The sequence below is a fragment of the Serinus canaria genome, chromosome 1, assembly GCF_022539315.1.
Source record: "Serinus canaria isolate serCan28SL12 chromosome 1, serCan2020, whole genome shotgun sequence".
NCBI lineage: Eukaryota > Metazoa > Chordata > Aves > Passeriformes > Fringillidae > Serinus > Serinus canaria.
Window position 1 is genome coordinate 106,169,357 of NC_066313.1, and position 27,383 is coordinate 106,196,739.

Sequence of the window (27,383 nt, forward strand, 5' to 3'; positions counted from 1 at the left end):
ACCTTTGAAGTTCCCCTAAGTGTTTTCTACTCTTAAATGATGCTGAAATCTTTCCATGGTTTCCTGCTCAGGAGTGGATTTTACTCTTCATACCTAATCCATCCAGTTCTTTGGACCTCCATGCAAATTCCTAATTATTGCAAGGTAGAGGGATGCTGGCAGGGCCTGAGACCTTTCCTCTTCTCTCTCTCACATTATCATTTTTAAGGCACTTGGTCATTTGAGAACAAATTCAAGTTTTCCACAGTGTGTGAGGAAGGTTTTTCTGTCTGAGTGAAAGAAAAAGGATCTTTCTTTACATGAAAGACAATGTTGATCCTTGGAAGGATGTGGAAGTGCACCAGGTGACTTGGATGGTCCTTCTAGGATGCAAAGCCCCATGAAGCAGAAATGCAGCATGATGAATGAATTACCTGGCTCTTAACAGGGAGCTACAGTGATGCTTGTGGCAATGTGTAGCCCTGGAGCTTGAATCACTGCTCCTGTGATCACAGATAGGAGCTCATGGCTAAGGATTTCAGTAACAAATACATTTGAGTGGGTTTATTCAAAGGACATTTATTTGAAATTTTTGTGTCAAATGCTAATAATTTTAACCTTTTACTATCCTGATGAGTTCTACTTTTATTTTTGCAAATGTATTTTATATCAAGAAGATTTTGATTCTTGGCTGTAAATATGAGGTGCTGGAGTTTAATTTCTGGGTTTTGTTTTTTTTTTTAATTTTTCCTCTCTGTAGGATTTGCTCTCCTTGGAGGACATGCTTCCTTCCTTACAACACAAGATATACATCTGGGCACGAATGAGAGTCTCACAGATACAGCAAGGTTGGTTAAATGATTGATCTCTGCATTTGGTTGTTGATTGGGCTGACATCTGTCTTACAGAATTTTGGAAGCTGATATTTTCTTTCTGGAAAATGTCAGAAGCTAGTCCAAATTTCTTAAATATTTACAGGTCAGCTCAGAGAATCTGTAGCTCAGTAAAGCTTTATTCCATCCTCTCAAGCTATCCTACACTTCCCACACAGAATTATTTTGGCATATAGAGTGTTAATTAGAGCTACATTTACAAATGGAACAATTTTATGAATGTCAGTAGTCATGTAATTCCACTGATGACAGCACATATATTCTAACAAGACTGAAACCTTCTGGTTCTGCTGCCCTTGGAAAAAAATCAAAAAGCAAACAATTTATGTTTGTTAGGCCAGCTGCTGGTGAACCTTAGCCTGCATGACAGGGTGGCAGTGAGGGCCTTTCTGATCCCCCCATTTCAGTAGCATGAAGCTGGACCAACACTTTGTAGCCAGTTTCAGATTTCCTGCACCCTCCTTCCCAGCTGTACCCACTGCCAGGACTGCTGGGGAGGCTGGGCTGTGGCTCCCTTCCCTCACTGGCATCCCTGGAAGATGTCAGTCATGCCCAGTCCCACATGCAGGGGTGGGGAGCAGCCTGTCTCCATTGCTGTGGCAGGGAGGACCTGAGCTCAGAGGTTTTCTACAGTGGACTGCCTCTGATGTTGCAGAAAGCTGGCAGGACATGAGGTCATGTGTTGCAGGTGCTCCTGCTGTTTTCCATAGCATTCCAGCTTCATCCAGCCTTAGCATTACCCTGCTTTCTAAACAGCCCTTTTGCAGCCTGAGGTCGATTCAGTCAGGCCCAGCTGTTGGAGGGTTAGCAGTGTCTGAGTGGTCCTTTTTGTTCTGGTGAAAGATACCCAGTGTCAAGGTCACCAGGCTCAATTCAAAATGTGCAAATCAGGCAGATGAGTTCCATTGCCTTTTCTGAATACCACAGTCCTCTTGCTGAAAACCACTGTTTGAGAACTGTGCTGCTGTTCTCTGTGATGAAATCCAACAAAAACTGAAGAAAAGAGATCAAACATTTGAACATTTAAAATTTTCCTTCCTTGTTTTTTTACTACTGAAATGGAAGATGTATGGTGTTAGCAGAAAGTAAAAATCTCAGTCCCTTGAGGCCTGGAAATATTTTACTCTCACTCTCTGCTAGATACATAAATCTGCCAGAATCAAAGTGAGCTGCAACAACAGAATCATAGAATATTTTGGGTTGGAAGAGACTTTAAATATCATCTTGTTCCAACCCCCCTGTCATGGACAAGGACACTTTTCACTAGACCAGGTTGTTCAGAGTCTCATCCAGCCTGGCCTTGAACACTGCCAGGGATGGGGCATCCACAGCTTCTCTGGGAACCTGTGCCAGGCCCTCACCATCCTCACAGTCAGGAATTTTTTCCTAATATCATCTAAACCTACTCTCTGTCAGTTTGAAGTCCCTAAATAGTCCCTCTCCATCTTTTCTGTGGGCTCTGTTCAGGTACTGGAGGGTTGCAATTAGGTCAGTCTGGAGCCTTCTGTTTTCCAGGCTGAATAATGCCAGTTCTCTCAGCCTTTCCTTGTAGGCAAGGTGCTCCCTCCCTCTGATCACCTTGCAGCCCTTATCTGCTCTACTGCAAAGCTGGCTGTAAATGCCAGCAGCCAAACCTTCAGGAAGGGCAAGGATGAAGTCAGGGCCCTTCCAAAGCACTTCCCTGTAATAACCTCTCAAGCATTGCCCCACCAGCCATGCAGGACTGTCACCTGGAGTCTCTCTGCCAGTCAGATGCCCACCCTACAGATTTGCTTAATATAGGCTAGCTTTCATTTCTCCTTCTTCCTAAATGTGCAGTAAAGGGACATTAAATCTTTTGTTTACAGTGTCCTGAATCACCTATGTTTGCACAAGCAAAAAAGGAAAAAAGGCAGACAAAAAACTACAAGAAACAAGGCAATAAATAGAAGCAAGTAAACCAGCCATTCTGAAGGCACCCCCATTCTGTGGATAAAGTTCCTACAATAGCCACTTCCAAGCAAACCTTCAGCCCCCTTTTCTCTGTCACTGCTTGCTCTTCCAGGACAAGCCCCTATTTATGACTCTTACCAGGGGATTTGCTCCTCTGCTCAGTCACAGCTCTCACCTGCTACAGTGGACAGGGGGTTTTTCCAAATCCTTACGGTCCCAGGGCTCTGCTCCACTCCTGCTGTCATTAGCAGAAATACTACTGACTGCATAATCAAGGCTGAGTAGTTTACCCAAAAGACAACTGGAATGTTAATTTCTTGGTGTTTCTTGTGAATGAAAGATGACATCCCAACCTCATTCAGATAACGTAAGAATAGAAAAAGAATGCCTGTAGTAGACCCAGAGGGTATTTCAAATATTTACAGGCATGTGTCTGGGGCTCTGAAGGCCTTTGAAGTACTTGAGATTGAGACTTAAAGCAAAAGGGGCACAGATCCATAAAAGTCACAGGTTTTATTAGAACTGCTGCAGGTAAGGGTTGAAAGCATTGCTGCTGTGAACATATTTTTAGTGACTTATTACCTGCTCATAAATCAGTTCCTCCATGCTTCACAAGACATTTACATTTATGCTGACACTGTGGCAAAAAGTTACCGCCCATTAAGGAGCTCTGAGCCTTTCAGTGCTGTTTAACATGTCTGATCTATCACCTGAAATGAAATATAAGTACTGTGTCTGTATTTCCCACTGCAGAGCAGTTCCACTGGGCATCACTAAAGCTCAGTGGCCATCAGGTTCAGTGGCAGCCCTGAAGAGCTCATAGGGTGATTGAACCAGTCCACTGGCATTATTCGGGCATTAATCTCTGCATTTATGGGCAGCAGGTTTATTTTGCTGAGAACACATCCATTGTCTGTCCCTGTGAGACTATGAGTAAAAGTGAAGTAGTTTTGTGAGAAGTTTAAAGCTTTTGAATGGATATAAACTGTCAAAACAAAAGCAAAACTACCTTGCATGGCAGCATTCTATACAAAACATATGCAAATGCCCCATTTTCAAATTCAAAAGTCTGCCATACCAAAAAGGCATACTCTGTGTTTCATTTTGGATTCCTCAGAGGATACAGTTGAGGAAAAAAATTCAGGTTTTCTCTGTAGAAATAAAATTACTTTGAAAAGAGAGATATGCAGCATTTCAATGTTCCAATATAACATATTTCCAGGCACTGGGATTTTGAAGTTGATAGTCTCATGGTTTTGAAAAGGAATGAAAAGAGAGAAAGACCTAGTAGTTGATAAAATAAGAACGTTAAATGTAGTCACCTGATGAACTTGTGCTTACAGTCCTCAGCTTCCAAAACTTCACCTTAGATAATACTCTTAAATATTCAGGACTTTTTTTTCCTATGCAATTCCAGCCTTACACAATTTCCTTTTAATTGATTAAATTACTGGAGACTTAATCATTCCCTCATTATCAGAGATCTCCAGGCAAGTGTTATTTGTGTTTTTTCCCCCCAAGTTTAGGTTCATTTTGGTTTCACAAAGAATAAAGCCAGTTTACAGCTGATTTTCCTACTGTAAAACATGGACATCTAGAAATGCTGGCAGAAGGACTGTCTGATGTCCTGCTGGTAGGTGTCTAATAAATCTGATATCTACTTCCAACAGACTAAAGATGAAAATCCAGCAGTTTTCACTAGTTGCTGATTATGACTGAATTTTCCCTAATGGCATACCCTAAGAAGGAACCATCTTCTTTAATTTCTTGATTAAAGAAATTAAAGAAGATGTGTCAGACAGAAATCAGCTAAGCTGACATCCTAAAAGAAAAATGATCAATTTCCCAATGTGATTACCCCCTTCCCTTGACTGGTGGGGACTGGCTGTGCCTTGTTTGGGGTGCCCACCAGTGAGATGGCTGACAAAAGGAACCATGCATCACATCCCTGCTGACCAGTTCAGAACAAAACAGGTTTCCCTCTGAGAAAGGAACTGGTGAGCTAAGAAGAGATAATGGCATCAACAGTAACTGTTCCAGTACTTTGTACTCAGTAAAGACCTTGTTCAGTTCCTCCTTTTCATTTGTAGCTTCTATTGACAGTCTTTTCTTCAGAGAGAGCTCTACAGGCAATCTTGTAACATTCTATAAGAGCTTTGCCTGTGTGAGGAATGTCTGGTGTCAGTAGAAAATGCTTATAACTGACTTCATCAGGAGACCTTGCTGATGATGGTACTAACAGCCTTATTTCCACAAGAGCAGATACAAGAATTTGCCATGGCTAATCAGGAAGGCAGATACTGCAAGGATTTTTTCCACATATTTCAAATTCAGTCCTCCCTTGTTTTGTTTTAAGGTCCTATTTCAGATAACATGAAAACACACAGAATGCTACTTCAAAGTCAGGCTTCAGGGCCTGATTAAAACAGAGAAATGCAGAGAAATTAAGAGCTCCAATCCATATTTAATTTATCTAAAAAATTCAGAGTATACTATGTTAATCCCTGTGTCTTTCACACATCAGCAAATGAAGTTAATGCTACAGGGGCTTCTGCAACCCCTTCCCTTGTTCTGATTTTGAAATTTGGGTATTTCTTGAATGCTGATACCCTGTGGGTCAATACACAGGTGTGTAGGTAGGAGAAAGCAGACCAATAATCCCAGCCTGTTCTGTTTCTGTGTTTATTAAGATCAGTAAACAATTGTGGTAATCTAAGACAGATCTGTATTGCTGACCCTCACAAAGTCAGGCTGCCATACAGAGTCTATAATATTCAGTCAATGCTACATTTGTTCTTTGCTAAAAGACTGAAAAAATAATATACCTTATCTCTTCTGAGGTTATCAAATTCTTCAACTGTTGCAGTATCACACAATCTCTTATCTTAGTTCAGAGAGCTTAACATGTATCAATGTTCCATCTACAATGAAATGCTAAAGAGAAAAGAATATAAAATAGAGCAGCATTTTTCATTTACTTACTATAGAAGTGTTAGGAAGTAAAACTTCTTACTTATTAGCAGCTTGTTAAATGACTACATTTGAGTCTGTTCTGCAGGCATGATAAATTATTCAGATAGCTGGAAAATATTGATTCATTACCATTTCTCATTAATATTTATGTGTTGCATGGTGAAGAGTGCAAGAGGGGTATATTTATTATGTTTGACTTGAGTATTTTCTGCCATCTCTAGGGTGCTGTCCAGCATGACAAATGCAATCTTGGCTCGAGTTTATAACCATAATGATCTGGACCTAATGGCAAAAGAAGCCACGATCCCAATAATCAATGGATTGTCTGATTTATACCATCCTCTTCAGATTTTAGCTGATTACCTAACTCTTCAGGTAAAAATATAAACTTTTTTTTTTTTTTTTTGCTAATTCTTTGTAAGTATTTGGGGAAGTCATCTTCAAATCCATTTATCCCTAGGTTTTTCAAAGTAGCAATTATATGGCACTTGTTGTTTAAAGAGATCTTCATCCAGCAATAAAATTAAGGACCTGTTTAATTTAAAACAATTACATAGTCCTATCAGCTGTAGTGGGACTGAAGTTAAGCATAAAATTAAGTATTTTATTGGAATTAGTCTACAATTCAAAGAATGTACAGAGGGCTGTACATATTAAGGCAAAGATGAGAATCTGGCTCAGACAAAGCCAGCAGAAGTTTTTCCATTGGCTTAAAAACACTCAGTAGTTTGCTCTTGGTTCCTCCCTAATCTGTGGACATCTTAAAAGGAATCGCTATTTACGTATTAGGAAATTGGTTGAAAAATTTGTTTTGAAAAGCCAGTTAATGTTACCAGTACAAATGCTTAGTGTTCAGCCACTTTAACCAGTTTAAACTTTTCTCACATCAAAGAACAGTTATAAGAGATTGTATTTTTTATTTTTTATCTAAGGTAACAGTGGATCTGACAACAGGATAATATTTTACACACAGAATACCTGATGTTTATCTGTAAACAGAAGGACTTTGTGGTTTTACAATCAGTTGAGGATCTGGCTTACAAAAAAGATTATTATACTGCCGGGCTGGTTGACAACTATGATGAACTCCTCTGACCTTGTTTACTTTCTGAATGAATAAAAACCACACTGCTTGAAGATGGTAGGGCAGAATAATTTTCTGATTTATTCAGCCAAGTTTCTCAGTTGTTGGGGACTTTGCTATGGGACATTCAGTGTGTGGAAAAGATCTAGTGAGAGTAATATTACATTATTCATGCTTTAGAGCTTAAATACTGGAGGACTCATGTGTTTGCTGAAAATCACGTCTTTATTTTAAGTATTTTTTTGTAAATGTTTTATAGTCATGGTGAAGAGACCAGCAAAAATTGGTGAACTTGAGACTAAAATGCTTACAGACATCAGGATAAGGGAGATTTGTGAGATCACATTGAGCCAGCCTCAATGTTCAAATTGCATAAGAAACAGTAGGCTGTAATGAGAATATCATCATTTTGTTATTAACACTGTGTGCAAACATAAGTCAGGAGAATCTTCTGGTTGTGTTTTGTGGGGTGTTCTGTTTTGGAAACACCTTATTAATTAGCATTTTATCACTTGTGAGTAACATTCTTCAGAACAATCTGTGACTCCCAGCCCACACATCCATGGGTACTTCTGCCCCTAAATGTGGTTTTATCTCAGCCACTGACTCCAGCACCCAGGCTCACAGTACTGTTGCCCTCTACTCCACCTCCAGCTAATGAAGAGAGTCCAATGAGCATCCCAGTCACCTTCTGGAGATGCATCTCTTTCTGCACTGATCTTAGGGGGAAGCCTGTGGAAAGCAGCAGGATGAGAACATGCCCTGTTGATCACCCTCTGCTCCTCCATTGCATTCTCGTACAGGACAGCCATGGTAGAGGCTCCTGGTGAACATGAGCCCTGGCTGCACTCTTCCCTGGCTTGAATTCCAAGGGCAGCACCAACGGCTCTGGGTGTTCTTGCTACACCAAACACCAGGGAGGCTGTCTTTGGTGATGAAGAAACAGGTCCATAGCAGTTGGTGCTCAAACAAAAGACATATTTGATGTGGAGAAGTGTCATGACAAAGTGAGCACTTACAGAGATCACAAGGAATGGCTCAGCTTTTATACAGACATGGAAGACTTTTTAAAATTTGCAGCACTTTCACACTCAGCCCAATAAGCAGAGCACCATTTCTTCCATCTGCCCATCTCTCCCTGACTCTTTCCAGCATGTTCCTTAGCCCAAAATTTGTCAGATCTTTATAGGCAGCTGGGTGGCCACCCTGCTGTGCAAGGGCATGTTGCACTGCTGGTTGCTGACTCACTTTCCATTCCTGTTTTTTTATCCAGAAGAGAGGGGCAAGCAGGGGAGAGCTCTCAGCATCTCCCTGTTGGTGACAGCACTGCCTGAACTCTCCCTTTCTGTTCTTCTGTTCCCTTTTTTTCCTCTTTTCAATGCACAGAGAGTTGGAGAAGACTGGAGTGGCATGTAATGAAACACTTTTTTAATAATATAATGAACCTTATCAGGACACAGAAGTGAGATTAACTCTTGAAGAGGTGTGAGCCACAGGGTCTGGTTGCTACTTACCCCAATCAAGTTTCATATGGGATTTTCAGCAAGTTGTCATCCAAGTACTGTCTGGAAGAAGATTAATACGGGGATGTGGAATGGTACCACTGATTCTTTAAATGAGTTGAAAGACTATACATAACATTTAGACTGTTTCTGTGTAATGCAAAGGCAATTTATTTGATTTATACATATATGCAAACTACAGTAGTGGCACAGACTGATAGCCTAATATTTAAATGTAGCTACAGATTTTGTGCAGCTTATTTCTCCTTAAAAAATGTCTCTTCCCTATCCCTATAAATATTTTCCTGCCTGGATCTGTTCCTCCCTGCTGTCAGTACATATCCAAAATGTAGGTTTTTTATTTTCTTTTATTTTTTTTCTTTTTTGTTTGCCAGTGCAGTTCTATATGCACTCTGGCTCTCTTCATGCTTAGAACATTTTTCTCCTTCCATTTTCCATATCCTAATAATTTTGTTGTGCGGCTTCTTGAACCCTCCTCAAAAACTTTCTCTTTGGTCTGAAACTACATAATTGCATGATTTGTTTTGAAAAAATGTTTTCTTGCTTATAGCTTCTATTCCCTTTTCACAGGTTCATTTTAGTATTGTTGTTTTAGTATAGTCCATTTCATCCCCCAAACAATGCAGCTGGTTTATTTCAGGGCTGTCAATTCTCATTCTGTATTCAGGGCAAATTCTCATCCTGGAAATGCTCTTTTCAGATCATGCAGTGTGCTCCTGTTATGGATATTGGGGTGAGATTCCTCAGGTTCAGCATCCTCCTGCCCAGTGCCTTCTTCTTGAGCAGCCTGGATCCTCTCATGTGTTTGAAGCCTAAGCTGGCCCTGTCCCTAAATATTGTGCTCAGCATTAATGCCCTCCATTAAGCCAAGAAAAATGTTTTTCTTAACCTATATATACACTATCTTCCTTCTTAAAGGTTGTGTTGAATTGAGTGTGCTTGAGTTATAACCCACTTAAAACGGTTATAAACACGTAAAGAACCCATTTTTGAGGATTTGTCCTTTAAAGACTGTGAGTTTGTGAGCACACACTGAGCCCCTTAACTCCCCTGCTTGTCCTTTAACAGCCATGAGCTGAATCCATCCAGTGCCTCTCAGTGTCCTGGGCAGGAGCTTGGCTCAGCTTCTGCTCTGCTCATCGGGGCTGGAGGGCAGCATCACACAATCTGTATTCCAGAGACAGCCTGGGTATTGACATTGATTCAATTGATATTAATGTCACTGGCCAAATCAGCTCACTTGTAGCTGGCTGCAGGATGGCCAGACTGGTAATTAGAGTGGATCCATATGCCACTAGCTTTTTATGTCACTGGTCTGGGGGGAATTTTCTTTTCCAGAAAGCAATGGTTGGCATAAGAAATACATTGATTATTTCTTTTTAAACAGAATAACAAATAATGCTGCCCAGCTAGAAAAGGGCTGCAATATATTCTTAAATTCTCCTTGCTGTGTGATACCAAGACCTCAAATTATTACAATTTTCAAATTCATCACCATCATCATCCTTATTATAACAATTAGAAATCCCAACTAAGACCTGTCCAGAACCTCTAAAATATACTGCATCAATAACCATGACAAAAACCACTGTGGAATAAGAAAGATAACTGGCCCAGCATCTGCCTTAAGCCCAGTTTGAGAACCAGAAGATTCAGGTTTGTCCAGTTTCTCATTTACTGGATTGCACTGTCTCCCGAAGGGCTAAAGCTTTGATTAGTCCTGGCATTCCATTTTAAAATTTGACAGATTATTGATTCATTATTCAAAAGCTTGTTTTAATTGAGGGCTGTTATGACAGTTGTGGTCAAACATTTCAGAATTAATCTATAATGGTGTCAGAGTTTCAGTCTCACTGGAAGCAAGTCCAGGCAGAGGCAGACACAAATGTCCCTAATTAGTTAACCCAGCCCTCTCCACACATACAGCAGGGTCAAATCACTGAGCAGACTTATTTTTACCCAGAGTTTCCTACACTGATACACTGCAGCCATGGATAAGAACAGAATAAAATATTTTAAAAGCAACATGAGGGTGAGAAAATTGAATGTAAAATTGGTATTACTTATTTTGCTGGGATTTTCCACGAAAATAACACAGGCAAGTTTTATGGCACTACAGCAGCCATTGCTAGTCTGCTGAAGAGGCTTCATAAGGGAGAAGGGCTCTAGACTTTCTAAATGGGTTATTTTTTTGCGTGGCTTTACTAGAAGTCATGTTCCAAATGTAGAGTGAAACACCAGAACACCCATGCAGGAGTAAATCCTACATCAATATGACATAATTTGTAAAAATTGGGGAGGGATGCAAAGGTGAAATTTCTTCATAGGTTCTGGTGATCAACAGGTATTGTAAAGGCTCTCATTTAATTCAGTGTTACTATCATGGCAAAACACTTTTAGCAGGATTTCACCTGTGTGATTGTGTAAGCACGTACTATAAAATAGGGAGTGAGCAGGAGAGGAACTGTGTCTCATTTACTGTAGCTTTTGTATTACCTCCCAGCTTTCTGGTTCTGACCAACAGAGTCACCTCTTTGCTGGAAGCTGAGGGGGAGTGTTTGCTTATAAGCAGTACAGTCACAGTCACAGTGATCTGCCTTTAGATGAAGAGGTTTGAATTACAGCAGCAGTGCACCAGTGGCAGCATAAGCCTAGCACAGGATACAAAACAGGCTTCACTGGCATAGACACAGCTTGATTCTGCCTTGCTATGACTCTTTCCATTAGCAAAACATCTTCATTAAAATCAGTTCAGCTATGTCCACTCTACACAGTAGTCACTGCAGATGTGGTTTGCAATTTGCACTGCATATCAGGGATCATTATACAGACACATCCAGTACTCCATATTTTATCTGTAACAGCCAGTAGCTTGGGAAAACAGAGGAAAGCACTTAGTATGCACTGTCCTTCTTTTAATGCAGAGTAGCAGCTGGCAGTAAGGTAAAATTGTTTAACATAGCAGTGTATTTGTGGCTCTAGTCAATGCTTTAAGTATTAAGGCTGAGATGTCTATTTTTAAACAGTGAGATGAAAAGAACTCAGTACTGTCTCACTTGCTTCTGGCTGTGGGTTCTGGTCTCAGCTATCACTAAGCTCTAAATGGAAACAACACCTTAAATAAATGCTTCAGTTTGGCCTTCTCCTAGGAGCACCATTGCTAGGAGATGTGGAAGGACTTTGAAAGATCCTTGGAGACCTGCAGAATGGTTATACTGAAATAACTTCCATGTCCACACAGTCCTGATTTGTTCTCCTGTAAATGCCCTTGAATCCAACCTCTGCCATTGAACTGCTGTTAACAATCTTTGACTGAAAACCTGATATGTTTGCAATACCATATTTTTAGCCCTTAAACCTGAACAGTCTAGGACTCTATCCAGTTTAGGTATTTACAGCACCTTAATGTCATTCAATTTTCAAGTACTACTATTTTTGACTCTAAATTGTGGTCACTGAAAGAAATGCTAATAACTTTGTTTCAGAACAACTTCACAAACTATTTGTTTAGGAGAAGCTGCCGCCAGGAGAGGAGGGGGTGGTCCCAGCCCTATTCCTGTTGAGTCTTTTGGCATCTTTTCTGCAACTGCATGCAAGGTTGCCACTTAGTACAGTGTGGATGCTTATCCTCTCTGACAAGCATTGAATCATGTCACACAAAGTATTGAAACACTGTCTGGCTTCCAGCTACTACAATGCAATTGTAGCATGGCCCAGATTTGAACTAAGAATAAAAGGCTCTCCAGAAATTGTTTCAAGTCATGAGATAGAGTTCTACAGAGCAGGCTTATAGGACAATTTGGTTACGCCTTTGTGAAAATTTTAGTATCAGCTTAAGTGCCTATAAACATGCATATTTAAAACAAGGCTCATTAAGGAGCCTCAAATTGTCCTGCTCTGGAAGTATGTAACCCCTGTTACTCTTGTTCCTCCTTAGGCCTTGTCTCCTTGGGGTGGAGGGATAGATTAACTGCACATAGCCAGGCTGTAAGTGCCATCAGGCAACACCACAGGTAACTCTGTAATGCTGTTTCAAGTTTGGGTAATCCACATTTTTAAAAAAATCCCTGCACTCTTTGTCTGAGCAATGGAGAACAAATGCTGCAGGCCATGAGTGGCACAGCTACTTTCAGAGTGCTGCTCCTTGCTGTCCTGTGCAGCTGGGGGTGAAGATGCACTCCCAGGACCTGGCCACTGCCATGGCCACAGGGAACAGCATGCAGAGGCAACCAAGGCAGAGCAAACCGCAATAGGGATATTTTCACAATCTGGGGAAAAGCTGGAAGGAGATCAATTCTAGGGATTAGGAATGTCTCTAAATCAATAATTTCTAACATTCAGTGATGTTTATGAGGCCCAAAGAACAGCTGTACATCAGTAATGCTAAAATCACTTTGTGTCTGCTGCAGCCCGAGTCTCACCACATGGCACATGTGCCAGTGTGTCCTTCTCACATGTGCCAGTGTGTCCTTCTCACATGTGCCAATGTGTCCTTCTCACATGTGCCAATGTGTCCTTCTCACATGTGCCAATGTGTCCTTCTCCAGGGGAAGCAGCAGCACTTGGCCCTTCTTGTATGACAGGGGGGCTTTGGGCTTTGGGCTTTCCTTCCGTGACCATCCTGTAGGAGCAGCAATTCCAGGTGTGCTCCATGCAGGCAGCACTTGAAGGCAGCCAGCTGCCTTTACACAGACCCTTCTGATCATTCCCTCTTGTCCATCAGCCTGCCCAGCTCCTCTGGAATGTAACCCCAGGGCTTGTGATTGCTTTGGCAGGAGCACTATGGAGGGCTGAAGGGGCTCACCATGGCCTGGATCGGGGATGGCAACAACGTCCTGCACTCCTTCATGACGAGCGCAGCAAAGCTGGGAATGCACCTGAGGATTGCCACTCCCAGGGTAGGAAAAAGCAAACCCGTGAAGGAAGGAAGGCAAACTGCACCCAGGTTTTTCTCAAACACTCAGGCATTGCTCAGGGACCCAGCTGGAGGTGCCTGCATCTATCTTGGGTGCCTGTTTTCAGAACCAAGGTACAAAATGCAGTTATTGGGATGCAAAGCAGGATTGATTCTACTGAGTCCAACATCAGAAATGGGAATACATGACAGGAGTATAAATCATGGAGGATCACAGTTCCATCTGATAAAGCCTTTTAAAGCCATCCAATGTACTCTCCCCACAAAAAGAAAAAGAAAAAAAACCAAAAAAAAACCCAAAAAAACCTGTTTCAGATAGGTGGAAATGTTGCATCTCATTTCATGTAAATTGGTGGTGCAGCATTTTAGAATGTTGCATTGTAATACAATATAAAATATTTTTAAAAATCAGTTTAGAACAAAAAAATTAAATATTATATATGCATTTAATTCTGTAATTGTCAAAATACATTTTTCTTATATTTTTAGAACATTTTCAACACTTTATCTCCAAAATAAACTTTCAACAAAATCATCATAGTTTCCTCAAGTTTTACAGTTCTGAAAGGTATTCTTCTTCCATGGCCAATGGTTCAATAATTATTTTTCTAATCATTCTTAATAATTAGTGAAGATCTTACACATGTTCCATGATGTCTTACCCATCATCTCTTTTGTCAGGGTTTTGAACCAGACCCCAGGATAACTAAAATAACTGAACAGAACTCCAAAGAGGTAGGAGCCTAAGAAACAGCCTAGTAGAATAGTTTGAATAGAGTTTATTTTCATTATAATTTAAGTTCCTTGTCTTAGAGATCTTCCTTACTTTATTCACTTTAGTATGGTACCAAGTTACTTCTCACCACAGACCCTTTGGAAGCTGCAGACAGTGCCAATGTCTTAGTCACAGACACATGGATAAGCATGGGACAAGAGGAGGAGAAGAAAGAAAGACTAAAGGCCTTTCAAGGTTATCAGATTACAATGCAGGTAAAAACTGAGATTTTGGGTTTTATTTACATTTTACACTTTGCATTTATAAGAATCAACATCAACCAAGCATCATTTTGGGGGGATTTTGAGTGGAGGCATCGGAAAGCCACATGCAAACCTCCCTCCAGCTTAAAAAACTCCCTGACAACAAAATTTGAGTTATGTCATACACTGCACATGGCTTGGCCTCTTTCAGAGCTTCCCAATGAGATCCAGCTCCAGAACATGTGCAGCAGAGGGGTTTTCACTCCACTTATAGTCTCAGGGAAATTGGAATGACTTTTTGACTTTTGTGAAGTCAGCATTGAACTCTTACAGACTTGCATGGAGATATTCCCATCTTATTCACAGATGAGGAATTCTTTTGAAGTCTGTGGGATTCTTCTGAGTTCATCATCCAAGTAACCAAAGTGGAAGTTAATATAAAATTTGTTAACCTTTTTACTAGTTAAGGATTTTACTAATGTACTCACATATGTCTGTGTTTCATATGCTTTTTAATCTACAGACTGCAAAATCTGCTGCTTCCAACTGGACTTTTTTACACTGTTTACCCAGAAAACCCGAAGAAGTTGATGATGAAGTATTTTATTCTCCACAGTCATTGGTTTTCCAGGAGGCTGAAAACAGAAAATGGACAATTATGGTAAGAAAAAAAAAAAAGAAAAGAAGATAACATTATTTGAAGGTTAGGGTCAATTCTGTTCTGCCTTACATAACAGGTTTGAATTCAACCTGGTTCCACAATAAATAGTGAATGTTAAAACATATGCTTCAAATTTACCCCAGGCCATCACAATTTTGACTATAGACAACATTAGTTGCACAAATACTTCTGGGCACAAATGTGATCTATTTTGGTGATATTCTGCTGTTGCTTGACCCAGGTTTTATCACTAAATGAAATCTACAATATAAACTGTCACTTTTTTTGGTAATTATATCACTGGATTTACTCTAATGATTAACTCAACTTCTCAATTAAAACATGTTAAATGCTGAGGTCCCAGGGTCTGCAGTTTCCCAAACACTTAAAGCCAGTTATTTTCTCTCAGGAAAAGCTGCTGCTGACACCAATGGGAACTTTCCCTGAGAAAATGCTGGAAGAGCAAAGATTTGAAAGATCCTGGAAAGTTATGGTGTGGGTGATGCTGTGTGATCATGGGAACCATGAGGGGACACTTGGCATTTAATATAAACCAAAACTCCCCTCTCAGCATTCCTAGAATTTCAGAAAATTACTGCCAGATCTCAGTAGCCTATTATTTATTTTTGTCTTTAGATCCACCAAGCTGACAAAAGCTAGTGAAAACTTTCAGAGGTGAAAACAAAAACAGAGATGGCATTGTCATAGTTCTGAGATGAAGTCTGGATGTGCTCCAAATGAATAAATAAGGGGGTTAGTGTTCTGTTTGCTAAAACCTCATATATTGGACACAGTCAAAATTACTAACAAATTTGTGTTCAATTCATGGTTTTGTCCTTAAAATTCAACAAAATGCTTGAATTTTTTGTTTTAATTTTGCAATGTTTCTAATTGTCCTAAATATTATTTTTTGAAAATAGAAAATAAGCCCTTTACTTTGGGTTCCAGATGCACATTTTTGGAGGGGCTGGGAGGGGTGAAAGGAAAATGTCATCTTTGTATTTTATCAACCTATAAAAGAATGAATGTATAGGTCTTGTTTATAAAGTATTTTCTACCACTTGTAGCACAGAGAGCAAACTGAAGAATAGATTATTTGCTCAGCTGGAGATGCAAGCAGGGCTGAGTGCAGCCACGAATGGGCAGCACTGAGGGGCTGCACAGCTGTAATTCAGGCACCTCTGTGTGCCTGGCTGGCCCTGGCTAACAGTTTTCTGGGTTTGGATTGAAGGCACTTGAGACAGTAGTTCATGTTTGGACTCAGGTGTTTATTATTTCTTATCAGTAAAACAGTCTCACTACTGTGAGTTCAGCAGCTTTTCATTAGAAGGCACAAAATGGCCAACAGTCTCTTGTTCCAAGGTCTTTTAAGACTAAATTATCCAATGAAGAACTATCACCTAGATAGATTATTTCCCTTTTAACCCAAAAACTGTTCCCAAAGAGCTGCAATGGGGACTTTTCTGCCCAATTACAAAATGCCACCCAAACCCATGGAGAAGGAGGAAGAAGAAGCATGAAGAAGAAACCCAGGACAACACCTGTGCCCTCCATCTTGCTTCTATCCACAACATACTAAAAATCCCAAAATCTCAATTTCTCACCAAGTGATACACCTACACTCTCTATAACCTATTTCACACTTTTGTGGATTCCAGTCTATCTTGAAGTCCAGGAAACTTTCTCCATGAGTGAGGGTCAAAGTCAGTGCTCCCCTGGGGGTCAGGGCACCCCAGAGCAGACAGAGAAATATTCCCAGTGCCCTGGGTTTCCACACCTGGCAGTGATGAGGGGAAAGAAAGGACAGGCAGCAACACCACAGCCTCTGGAGAACCCTCACAAATCCAGTGGTGGGCCACAATAACAATGTGCAGTCAGATCTTGCTGTGAAATCACAGCACCAGGTAAAGAACCAGGTAAAGGCTTGCCAAGGCCAGGCAAGTGTGGGGTTTGTTGTGAGCACCGGCATGGGCGGGACAGCAGAGCTGCTGCTACACCACATTTCATTTAGCTGACTAAATCACTGCCATGTCACAGCTGTGCCTAAGGCTGGGCAGGCAGGGCAGCAGGGGTGGATGGCACACTCTTAACCTCAGTGAGGATTTTCCATGTTTCACTACAGAAAGTATAGCTAAACTGGGATAAATTTCAGATTCCATGTTCGAGTGTGGCTCTCACTGATGCTAATGGAAAGTGCTGGAATCCACAAACCACCCCATGTGATGTCTGGGTACCTACAGAATCTCCCAGAAGTAGCAGAGAATACATCACAACATGCCAAAAAGGCCTCAACATTTGATCTAAATGCTTGTGTGAATTGCTCCTAAGCTGTCCATTAATATATTTTGTCCACACTGAGAAAATCTATCAGCTACAATACAGAACATCCTAACTGATTTTCAGTTCTTGCCTGATTCATCATAAGAAATTCTAGCAAATAAATCTAAGTGTACTGTTTTTGTCAGGATAATAACTTTCAACACAAGGCTTCAGAGCTGGAAAATATTTCCCCCTTATTTATTTTTATGGAGTATCTGTTTCCAATGTGATTGGATTTTTTCCTCTCTTCGTCCTCTAGGCTGTCATGGTTTCCCTGCTGACAGATTACTCACCACAGCTACGAAAACCCACATTTTGATGCTTGGATTCCTGCCAGGAGAAAAATATTCCTCATCAGCAGAATATTCTGGTCTGCAAACACATCAATCTTCTTCAGAAAGGACCAAGGCAATGAGTGATTTTTTTAATAAAACCATATAGTTAACTGTATAATATTACATTACAGTTCTGAAAATGTTCAAGACAATAAACACCATTGAAGAAGCTGCTTTTCATCTGGATGCTCTGAGCTGGCCCTCCTTTTTGGGGATCAGCATCATGGAAAACATTCTAAGGTTGTACCTTCATGGTTGGGTCTGCCAGCAGCACAGGCATGGCACAGTCTAAGTGTAGGTGTGGTGGGCTTGCACTGTGGGATATTGATGCCTGAAGATTTTTAGCTTTTTCATATATTTGTAGCTTTGTAGATTTTTAATATATAGTTGTAGAGTTTCTAGTGCTTTTCCTGCCCTCTTTCACATTTTAGAACAATAAGTTAACCCTTTCTAACACATTCTTGAAATTCTGTTTGGTCTTATTCTCAAGAAGGGAATTTCTAACAAGGACATTTTGTTTTTCATCACTATTTGAGAGACATAACAACATATAGGACAAAAAAAACCCCTGGACCAGCTCCAGAGGTGCAGACACAAGGGTGGGTTACTGGGGCAACTGATCTCTGACTGGATGTACCTGCTAGATGTACTAATAAATTAACTTTATAAAAATTGTAGAAATCCTTTATCAAACATGCACAGAGCCATTTTTTGCACCTGAAAGCTTTCATTAAAGAATTGCTTTTTATCTTACCACTCTTAATGTTGTTTGGAAAGCTTTGTCTCTTGATTCCAGGCAGCAATATGACAGACATAAAATTAAATTGCTGATCTTGGGAAGTGTGTGTGGAGCAGCAGTGCTGCAGTTTGCCTTGGCTGTCTGAATTTCCTGGGCACCCTGGTTCCTGTTTCTGTTCTCCAGCCAACCTTCAAATCCCACTCCTGTGTGACACCAAAAATATGGAGAACTTGTGGAGAACTATCCTCCTCCATGACATTCCTGTGGGCTGGTGCAGGGGGATATTGCTGTGGAATTGGAATAGAGCTCTTTCCACGGAGCTGGATGCAGAAAGAGAGACAGCCAGAAGGAACTGGTTCATTCTGTGCCTATCTCCCCTAGACCTTCATTCCCCAAACAGAATTTTGGCTAAAGAAGTGAATATTCATTTTTTTTCCCCTAAGCAAGCTCAAGGGGCACCACGTGATGAAACTTATACAGCTTCTTTGCAGAAATTGCTGCATTTTGCCTTGCACTGTAACACAGCATACATTTCAGCTACTCCTTCTCAGTAGTAAACAAATCCATGACATTTGTAGTTTTTGTGATATCTGGGTATGTCCATGTAATATTTCAGGCAAAGCTTTGAGTTAACTACTAACAAACATCTTCTTTGTTGTTTCTAAATAGTTTCTTTTTTTTTTTTTCTCCCCACCGTAATGCTGGCACAATATCTGTGATATTTAAAAAAATTCTGCAAATGGGTTTGCATTTTCTGACCAGCTGCAAAACATTATTCAGTTCCTTTCTAAAAACATTATTCAGTTCCTTTCTAAATTGGAGTTCACTGCAGGGCCACTCATCACTGAAATGAAAATAATGATACTTTTTTCCCTATCTATTGACAATTGATTTTTTGGTTTTGCAGGCATTTGTGTGTCTTGTTAAGATTAACATTTTCCTTTACAACATTACAAGGGTTTCAATAATTCAATGAACATTTACACTTTAGCAGAGATATAGCTGCATCAATGATGTAGGAATAGGGTATGTGCTAGAAATCAATGTTTTACTTCCCAGTTCAGTATGTGGAGGAAAATGCATGGAATACAGTATATTTCTGTATATGGTTGCAATAAGTCCTGTTTTTTGAATTAGGTTCCAATTCAGCAAGATATGTAGAAATAGGATTGGTCCTCTTGGACCTGGTGAGCTGTTCATGTGTTCAAATTTGAAGATGTCCTTATTGACCTGATTTTAGTGCTGTCTGAGAGTAAGACAGCTCACTTTGCTAGTCCTTTCATAAAATCCACATTAATATCAGTTTTATGGTGCTGCTCAATGTACTGTCAGTGAAGTCACACACATTTGTCATACCAAAGCTGCACAGCTAGATGTTTCAGGGTGAACAGTTTAACCATCCTTCCCCTCTTTTGATTCTCAGTGCTCTGATTAGAGCCAATGTGCATCTTGGTTATTGCTGCCTCTTTATGTACTCAGGAATCTGAGCAGGATGCCAGGCAGCTGAATCCCCTTGACATTTTTATAACACATGCACAGAGCTGCTGGCATAGTGTGTGAGTAAGAGGGTCCAACATTTCCAGGAGGGTGATTTCACTTCATTCTATTCCTCTGTGAACACATACAGCAAAGGATGACAGTCCCTGCTCTGTCTTGCACAAACTGCTCACACCTTGAGCTGTTCTGGTGCTTTATAGAAATACTGGGTGGACTTCACATATCCTGAGTACTGGATTACACCGTGTGGAATGGCCAACCCTCCTACACCCTCCTGCACATGCAATACCCAGCCTGTGTGCTGGGAGCCAAAAACATCCCAGCAGGCAGATTTATGGAACATGTGTAGACTGCCTGCACAGAGCAGATCTGACACTTCCTAGAGGCATTGGATTGGTACCAAATAGACTTTCTGCCCCACAGACCCTAAAATGTGGTGCCCTGAAGGGTTTCTGTTATGCCTGTAGGGACTTTCACTGCCTTGACATACAGCAGAAAAGCACTGCAAAGATTAATCCACTTGGGCAGGTTAAGCATCCTGGGATAGCTGTGTGGTAGCTGTGGTAGTGTGCAAGACAGCATTATGATGCCACCCAGACTCCTCATTAATTCATTACTTGAATTTACTAGTGATGACTGCAAATGTGGTGAATAAGGAAAACAGCAATAATGTAGGGAGATTTTCTACAGGGGAAATCAGTTTATCAGCATTCAAAGGGCTGAAACCAAATGCATAACAGGTAGCATAACTAATAGCTTACAGTGTTTTTCATTTTTCATTACATTTATTATGTTTTAATCAGTAGGAGTGCTGTTTTCATTGCTGAGTGTACTTGAAGGATAGGGTGTTTTTTTCTCTGTGTTTTTATAGAGATGCTCCTGCCTGGCTCCTGATACCCCAGACCTTCCACAAAAGTCCTGCTCTTCTGTTTGACCCAGGGAACAGCCCTGGGTCAGTTCAGATCTATCAAGTCTTACCCACATCTGACTCATTCAATAATCCCCTGATCCAGCATCTCACCCCACACATCTGCATGGTTGTGCTCTGGCCCCTCTCCAGAGCCCTGCACTGGTGGGGGCAGCTGACAGCCTAATCCAGCTCCTGCTCAGAGGCACAAGGTGTGGATTGACCTACCCCTGTCCTGTTCCTCTTCCCTGCAGGGCTGGTTGTGTGTTCCTGCTTGTGCAGGCTCATCCAGACCTCACACACAGGCAGGAACTGAGGTTGTGCTGTGTCCCAGGAGGGAATGTTCATGCTAAATTTGGTGCTCAAAGTCCAGGTGTAGATCCAAAGTTAGTACTAAATCTGGCTCTGATCCCAGCTGAGGCCATGGGGGACCACAGGGGCCCAGAGGGGCCCAGAGGTACTTTAATGTCATTTTAGACACCTGGGAGTCTTGGAGACATCTGCACAGATCCAGCAGATGAGACACAGGACCAATGGAACACTGAGGGCAGAAACTGGTGGCCAGCAAGGTCATCCTACAGCACCTCAGATGGTCCCAAATCCAGTGCTTTGACAACCACTCCCTCACTATATTCATGGCCTCTAGAGGATTACTCCTATTCTCTGCCTAGAAAGAAAAGTACAGGATTGCTTTTTAGCAATTCCCAGACCCTGTAAATACTTGTTCTGCAGCACATTAACAGCAGTGGGGGGACTCATTGATTTTCTGTGTGTGATCTTCCAAAAGTGAGCTAACATTAACTAGAGATTTAGGAGACAAAGAGGGGCAGAAATCTTCTTTATCATTTTCTCAAGGAGGATGCACAGCATTTTTTCCTGTGTACTACAAGGGAGAGAGCACAGTAACCACAGCAGGTAAGAGGCCTGCAGAAAGAATTCACAAATGATTAGTGTAACTAAGGGAGGACTGTGTGGGGAGCCTGGACAACCAGGAGAGAACAAAGTAAAAATTCTGGAACATAATGAAATATTTTATTTGAGCCGGCTTACATCAGGAATGACACCACATACAGCAGATTTACTCATTGTCTGGTAGCAGAAGCAGTTGCCTGTAAAAGCCTGAGCTGCTAAAAGGGAAATACAGGAATAACTAAAGAGCAAAGAAGCACCAAGGCTTGGTTGCCTGAAGTCCTCTAGAACTCCTGAATTAATGTTTGCCTCTCATAAGACAGGGCTGTAAGTAATCCATAATTATCTTGCTCCCTTTCAAATTTTGTGAGAGAAGGAACAAGAGCAGCACAAAGGTCTGAGCAATGCACTGAACTGACCATCCAGTCTGGGGAAAGATTTCATGGCTGAGCTGAGATATATTGAGCTTAGTTTTGTTTTCCAGGAATGTGTAATACTGGTGGAAAGCCTGAAAAACAGATTTCACAAAAAAGCAAAGGTTTCTTCTTTCTTCTATGTCTCCCATTTCTCAGCTAATCACTTGGTTAATTGAGAAAATAAACAGTGCTTTTTTATTATTTTGCCATGGCTATTTAGCCAGCTGCCTTTCAAATGCAGAGCCCAGAATTTTTGGGTCTTGCCCAAGGTTATGTGTACAGAGACACTTCATAAGCCACAATCAACATTTAATTCAGCCCAGCATTTGTTCTCATGACTAATGGGATACAGCTATTTGCAAGATTATTTGATTCTTACACAATCTTGTTACCAGCTTTTTGAAGAAATCCCAAACCTTTGTGGCCTCTGTAAAGGCTGATGATCTCTTCCATGTGTATGTGTGTAGAGGATTTTTCTCTAGGGGCAGGAAATCTGAGGTGCCTCCATTCAGACAACAGATCCTTCACAACCACAGTCAAAGCATTGCCTGCCCTTGCCAAATCCTTTGGAAAGTTCCTTGTGGTCTGCATTGTAGGCTAGAGGATTAATGAATGCTGTTGCTCTTTAATGGGCCTATTTTCAGGGGATTGGCACTCAAGCAAAGTGGGCTCCAACACAAGCATAATACACCTAGAAAGAGGGACGAGCACCAAGATCCTCAGTCTTTGCTGATCAAAGTTTACTTAGTTGAGCCAAAACTCAATTCCAACTGCAAGGAACAACAACGATAGCTGGAGAAATGTACTGAAGGATTGGCAGGGCAAATGCAGGTCATGCTTAGTGATTTAAGTGCAAAATGATATTAATTGAAGGGAGAAAGATAAACTACCCACATAGGTTATAGAATCATGGAGTCGCAGAAGGTTTGGGTTGGAAGGGACCTTAAAGATCCTCTTGTTCCAGCCATCCTGCCTCAGGCAGGGACACCTTCCACTAGGCCAGGCTGTTCATGGCCTGATCAACCTGGCCTTGAACTCTCCCAGGGATGGGGCACCCACAAGTTCCCTGCACAACTTTTTTTTCAGTTTTCCAGTGCCCCACCACCCCTGAAGTCGTGATACTTCACAGGTCCCTCTCCATCTCACAGTCAGCAAGTACAGTGCACCTGACTGACTTCTGTCTGTCCTGCAGCCTCCTGCTCCCACTCCTGGCCAGTTTGGACTCCTGGAGGAGGAGCACTCCACGGCTCCCTGGCTGCTCAGGGTGTGTGGGGTGGCTGTGTCCCAGCCCCGAGAGGTGGGAACCCCACCATGCCCCCAGTGCAGGACACCTGTTTCAGAAGGGAAAGACAAGACTCAGCACAGTAATGCCAACTCAGTGGTGTTTTAACACCTCTTTTGGGTGACACAAACCAAACTCAGTCTGTGGCCCAAAATGGAGGCCAATTTTCCCATCCTGTTCCCAGTTCTGGGCCCAGGTGAACTTGGCCCGGGTGTTGCTGTGCCAAAGGCCTGTGTTGGACACACTGCCAGCCACTGCTGCCTGGGTTCTGTGCCACACACGCTGCTCGTGGCTGGTTGCTCTTGTTTGGGTAACAAAGAAAGAAAACCTTGAGCGCCTGAAATAAGAAACACTGCAGTGCACACACAGAAAAAGTGCCCTGCTGAGTCCCAGAACAGGCAGCTGCACAGAATCCTTGGCTTAGGACAGAAATGAGGGTGTCAGAGTGCCCTCCTGAGATGTCCCTGCTGGCAGGGCAGCCTGCTGTGCTCCCTGGTGGTGTGAGGATGGGATCTGCACTGCTCGGCTTGTCCGGAGGCTCTCCTGCATGGCTGGGGTGTGCTCTCCCCATGGATGGGCTTCAGCCACAGCAGAGCCCTTGGGCTTCCTGCAAGGCACTGTCCCACCCATGGGTGATCACATCCTGAGAGCTCCTGCCCTGCTGGGCTGCCCCAGGAGCCCCTGCCCTGTGCCATGGGGCTGAACTGCCCCCCAGGGCAGCCTCAGTGGGGCAGGTTGGTCCCTGCAAACCCCAAGAATGGAGCCCCACAGATGGTGCACTGATCCTGTCCTGAGGCAGACTGAAATGTTTGCAATTGATATCACTTGGAATATATCTGCTTACTCTGGGAATTGAACTAATTGAAAAGAAATGTCTGCCAGCAGCACAGGATCCCTGCATGATTCACCAGCAGGCCTATGAGACCCACTGCACAGCTCAGATTTCTGACTTCAGTCCCAGAGCATTTTTGGGGGATTCCTGAGGACAGGGTGTAGAGGGGAAATGACACAAGCACCTCTCCAGGAATTTCCCTTGTGGCAGAGCAGCCCTGTGGGCTCCTCTGGGGCACTGCCACTGTAACAGGGCACAGCCACCTCTGAAGGGAGCAGAGGCAGGATGTCAAAAACACTTCAAACTCAGACTGACTTCAAGCAATAAAATCTAACAATTACAGACACACCTCACGTGGTGATCTATGCATATGCCTTATAGGCATATAATCCTATAACGGAGATCTATTGATAATATGGTCTACAGAGAAAGAAGAGAGAGCTTTCAGATCCCCCTGTCTTAATCCTCTGTGCTGTGACACAGCTGGGTCTTTCTTAAGTCCATTTGCAACCCTGAATTTCCTGTGTTTTGTGTAATTTCAATGCCCCATGTTTTTCTTTAAATTTCTCACACATTCTTGCAATGGGAGGAACTTTTAAAAGTTTAGCCAAAAAAACTTGATTTTGAGAAGCACTGTGGAGGAGATAGGGGAAGATGTGTATAATTTGTCTCCTACCAGCTTTATGAATGTCTCTCTCTCAGGAAAGGTAACAATTCCATGCAGAAATAATTCCATTAGACATGAAATATCAGAGCTGTGAATCACTGGGCATTACAGAGCATCTTCCCAGCAGGAGAGAATCCAAAAACTGCACCAGAGAGAGAAGTTTAATTCCTATTGTAACACTAGGGAAGAAAGTGCAATCAAAAACAGCTATAGGAAGTTCCAGTACAGCAGAACTATCTCTTTTATTAGTTGTCTTCCTGGGAAAAGGAAACCGGGGGATTATAGTTATTCTCCCAGCAATACTGTTGATTTGCTCAGGGTAGTAACTAGAATTCACAAGACTGCAATTAAGTACTCAGGAAAGCATGTTAAATAGTCCTCTGAAAGACTATTGTAGTGACTATGCACAAATTGCTTCTAGGTGTCCATACAGCAGGAATAACTGGGTCTGCCAAGGAAAAGCTCTTCTGATGTTCTGAGAAGGCAGTATGTCCAACCTGTATTAGAGATTTCTAAAGGCAGGATGGATCCTGAATTGTGGGGACATCAATTATTGCCACTTTGAGGGGCTCAGCTCTGACTTTAGAAAAAAGTCACCAGTTCCTTGTTCCTGTCCCTGCAGCTCAACAGAACTCCACTGTTGCACTGTGGATGGCTATGGGAGCATCCCTCCCACAGTGGGATCATCCCTCCCTTTGAGATCATCATAATTAGGCAGGGCAGTTGTTTCACCTGTAACTTTTAGGACTTGCCCCATTCTGCCAAGGGACAAAACTGTTTCCCAGGGCTCACTGCTGATGCTCAGAGCCACAGTGCATTTTCCCATTCTTCCCCAGTGCTGAGGTGGACAGAAGAAGGATCACAAACATGTTTATTCTGAACACTGCATATTGCAAGTAACAATAATTAGGGTCCTGCTGACTTGCAAGGTTAATTTATAGACATGGGACCTAACCTTTGGGAGAAATAAATTCACAGAAATTGCATGGACCTTAAGCACTCAGTAACTCTGAAAGCAAGCTCATACTGCCTGTCTCAAGATTACTGCTGCCTGTGAGAAACAGGTGTCAAAGGCTATTACACAAAATAATAAAGGAGGTCCTTGTAGGTTGTTAGCTAGGCAGCTAAAAAGGTAATCTGCAGAGTATTTGCCTTACATGGCTTAACTGGATTAGCCTCTACATACTGAATGTCTGGACTGTCTCCAAAAGAGGTTGCCAGTGCCTTTCCTTGCAGCAGTCCTCTTTTTCAACTACTCTTTGGAGAGCCATTGCTCACAGATTGCCTGGTTGTCTGAAAGCAGGATGAAGATGGAGAGCTTGCATTACAGGGGCTGCTTGCAGAAGCAAACACAGCACGCGTTTAAGCAAATGCTTTAGCAGGAGAACGCTCCTTGCAGCCAAACTTCTGCAAAAACTGGGGGCAGTTTTTCCAGCTGCAGTTGTGACAATATCAAAACACTTAGCCAAGCCAGTTTTTCACATTAGAGCTCAGGTTTTTTCAGGAAATTTTACTTGTCTTTGAGTTTTTTCAGCAGGCTGCTGAAGAGAATATGTGTCCTTTAACCCAGGTGTTTACCTGGTGTGGGGACAGAGACCAAAGTGCCTACCAGCTTTGGGGACCCTCCTATCCCAAACCTCTGAGTTCATGGCTGCCTGAAAACCTGGGCTTGTGGTCTGAACACCCTGGAGGCACCTCCAATGTTTGCTGCTGAGGTGCCTGGCAGGTGACTGTCCTCTAGCCAGGATCTTCATTGTTTTTCAGAGACTTTCAGGGCAGTCAGAATGATCCAATTCATCTGCCCATTCCCTTCTGTCAGTCCTAGAACCCCCAGTGCATCTCCCGGCTTACCAGGACCCAGGAACCTAAGACAGTGAGGAACAAGGGCCTGAAATGTGAAATTGTTTTACAAAAAACCACCTCCACTCTTAAATAACAAATGCAATGTGATGCTCCATTTATGTCATATATTATCTGACAAAAATAAAAGTAAAGCAATCCTACATTTGTCTGAGAGGAAAAATTCTGGAACAGGGTGAGAGCTGCCAGAGATGTCTGGATCCGTAGAGAAATGCATGCACAGCAAAGGGGTAGATGTCCAGTGTGGCAGAAGACCTTGCTGAAATAATTTATGATGCATTTCCTGCATCTGCCTTGAACTGTCAGGAGGCCTTCAATGTGTCCTTCATAATTTCCCATCCTTTTTCTTCTTAAACCTCAGCCTCTGCATCCCAATTGGCATTGTGAGCTCATGTGAAATACAAGGGTAATACCCTTCTGGGCTCTGAATGCCATTTTGCATTAAACTGGGTGCTGGCCATCAGTGAGATGAACCACTCCAAACATTGATTTAAACATTCCTGTGCACTAATCCACACAAAGTCAGCACCAGAGTGATTTATCATGTGTGTGCATAAGTGTAGGGAAAAAAAAGGACAGTCTTGAAAACTGTGCTGAAGTGATCTATGTCCTGGCTAGAAATGTGTTAAGTTGGTAAAGGCTGGGCAAAAATAAATAGGAGGGGGATGATTCACTGATTCTC

General features: G+C 42.0%; 1 protein-coding gene across 1 annotated transcript in view; it reads left to right on the forward strand.

Annotated features, from left to right (window-relative positions):
- OTC (ornithine transcarbamylase) overlaps positions 1 to 17,576 on the forward strand; it is a 29,167-nt gene extending 11,591 nt beyond the window's left edge. The window contains exons 5-11 of the mRNA XM_030234476.2: positions 740 to 827; positions 5,999 to 6,152; positions 13,160 to 13,282; positions 13,981 to 14,034; positions 14,140 to 14,289; positions 14,801 to 14,938; positions 17,517 to 17,576. Of these exons, the coding sequence (XP_030090336.2) occupies positions 740 to 827; positions 5,999 to 6,152; positions 13,160 to 13,282; positions 13,981 to 14,034; positions 14,140 to 14,289; positions 14,801 to 14,938; positions 17,517 to 17,576 (767 nt within the window). The remainder of the gene's footprint in view (positions 1 to 739; positions 828 to 5,998; positions 6,153 to 13,159; positions 13,283 to 13,980; positions 14,035 to 14,139; positions 14,290 to 14,800; positions 14,939 to 17,516) is intronic.
- The last annotated feature ends 9,807 nt before the right edge of the window (positions 17,577 to 27,383 follow it).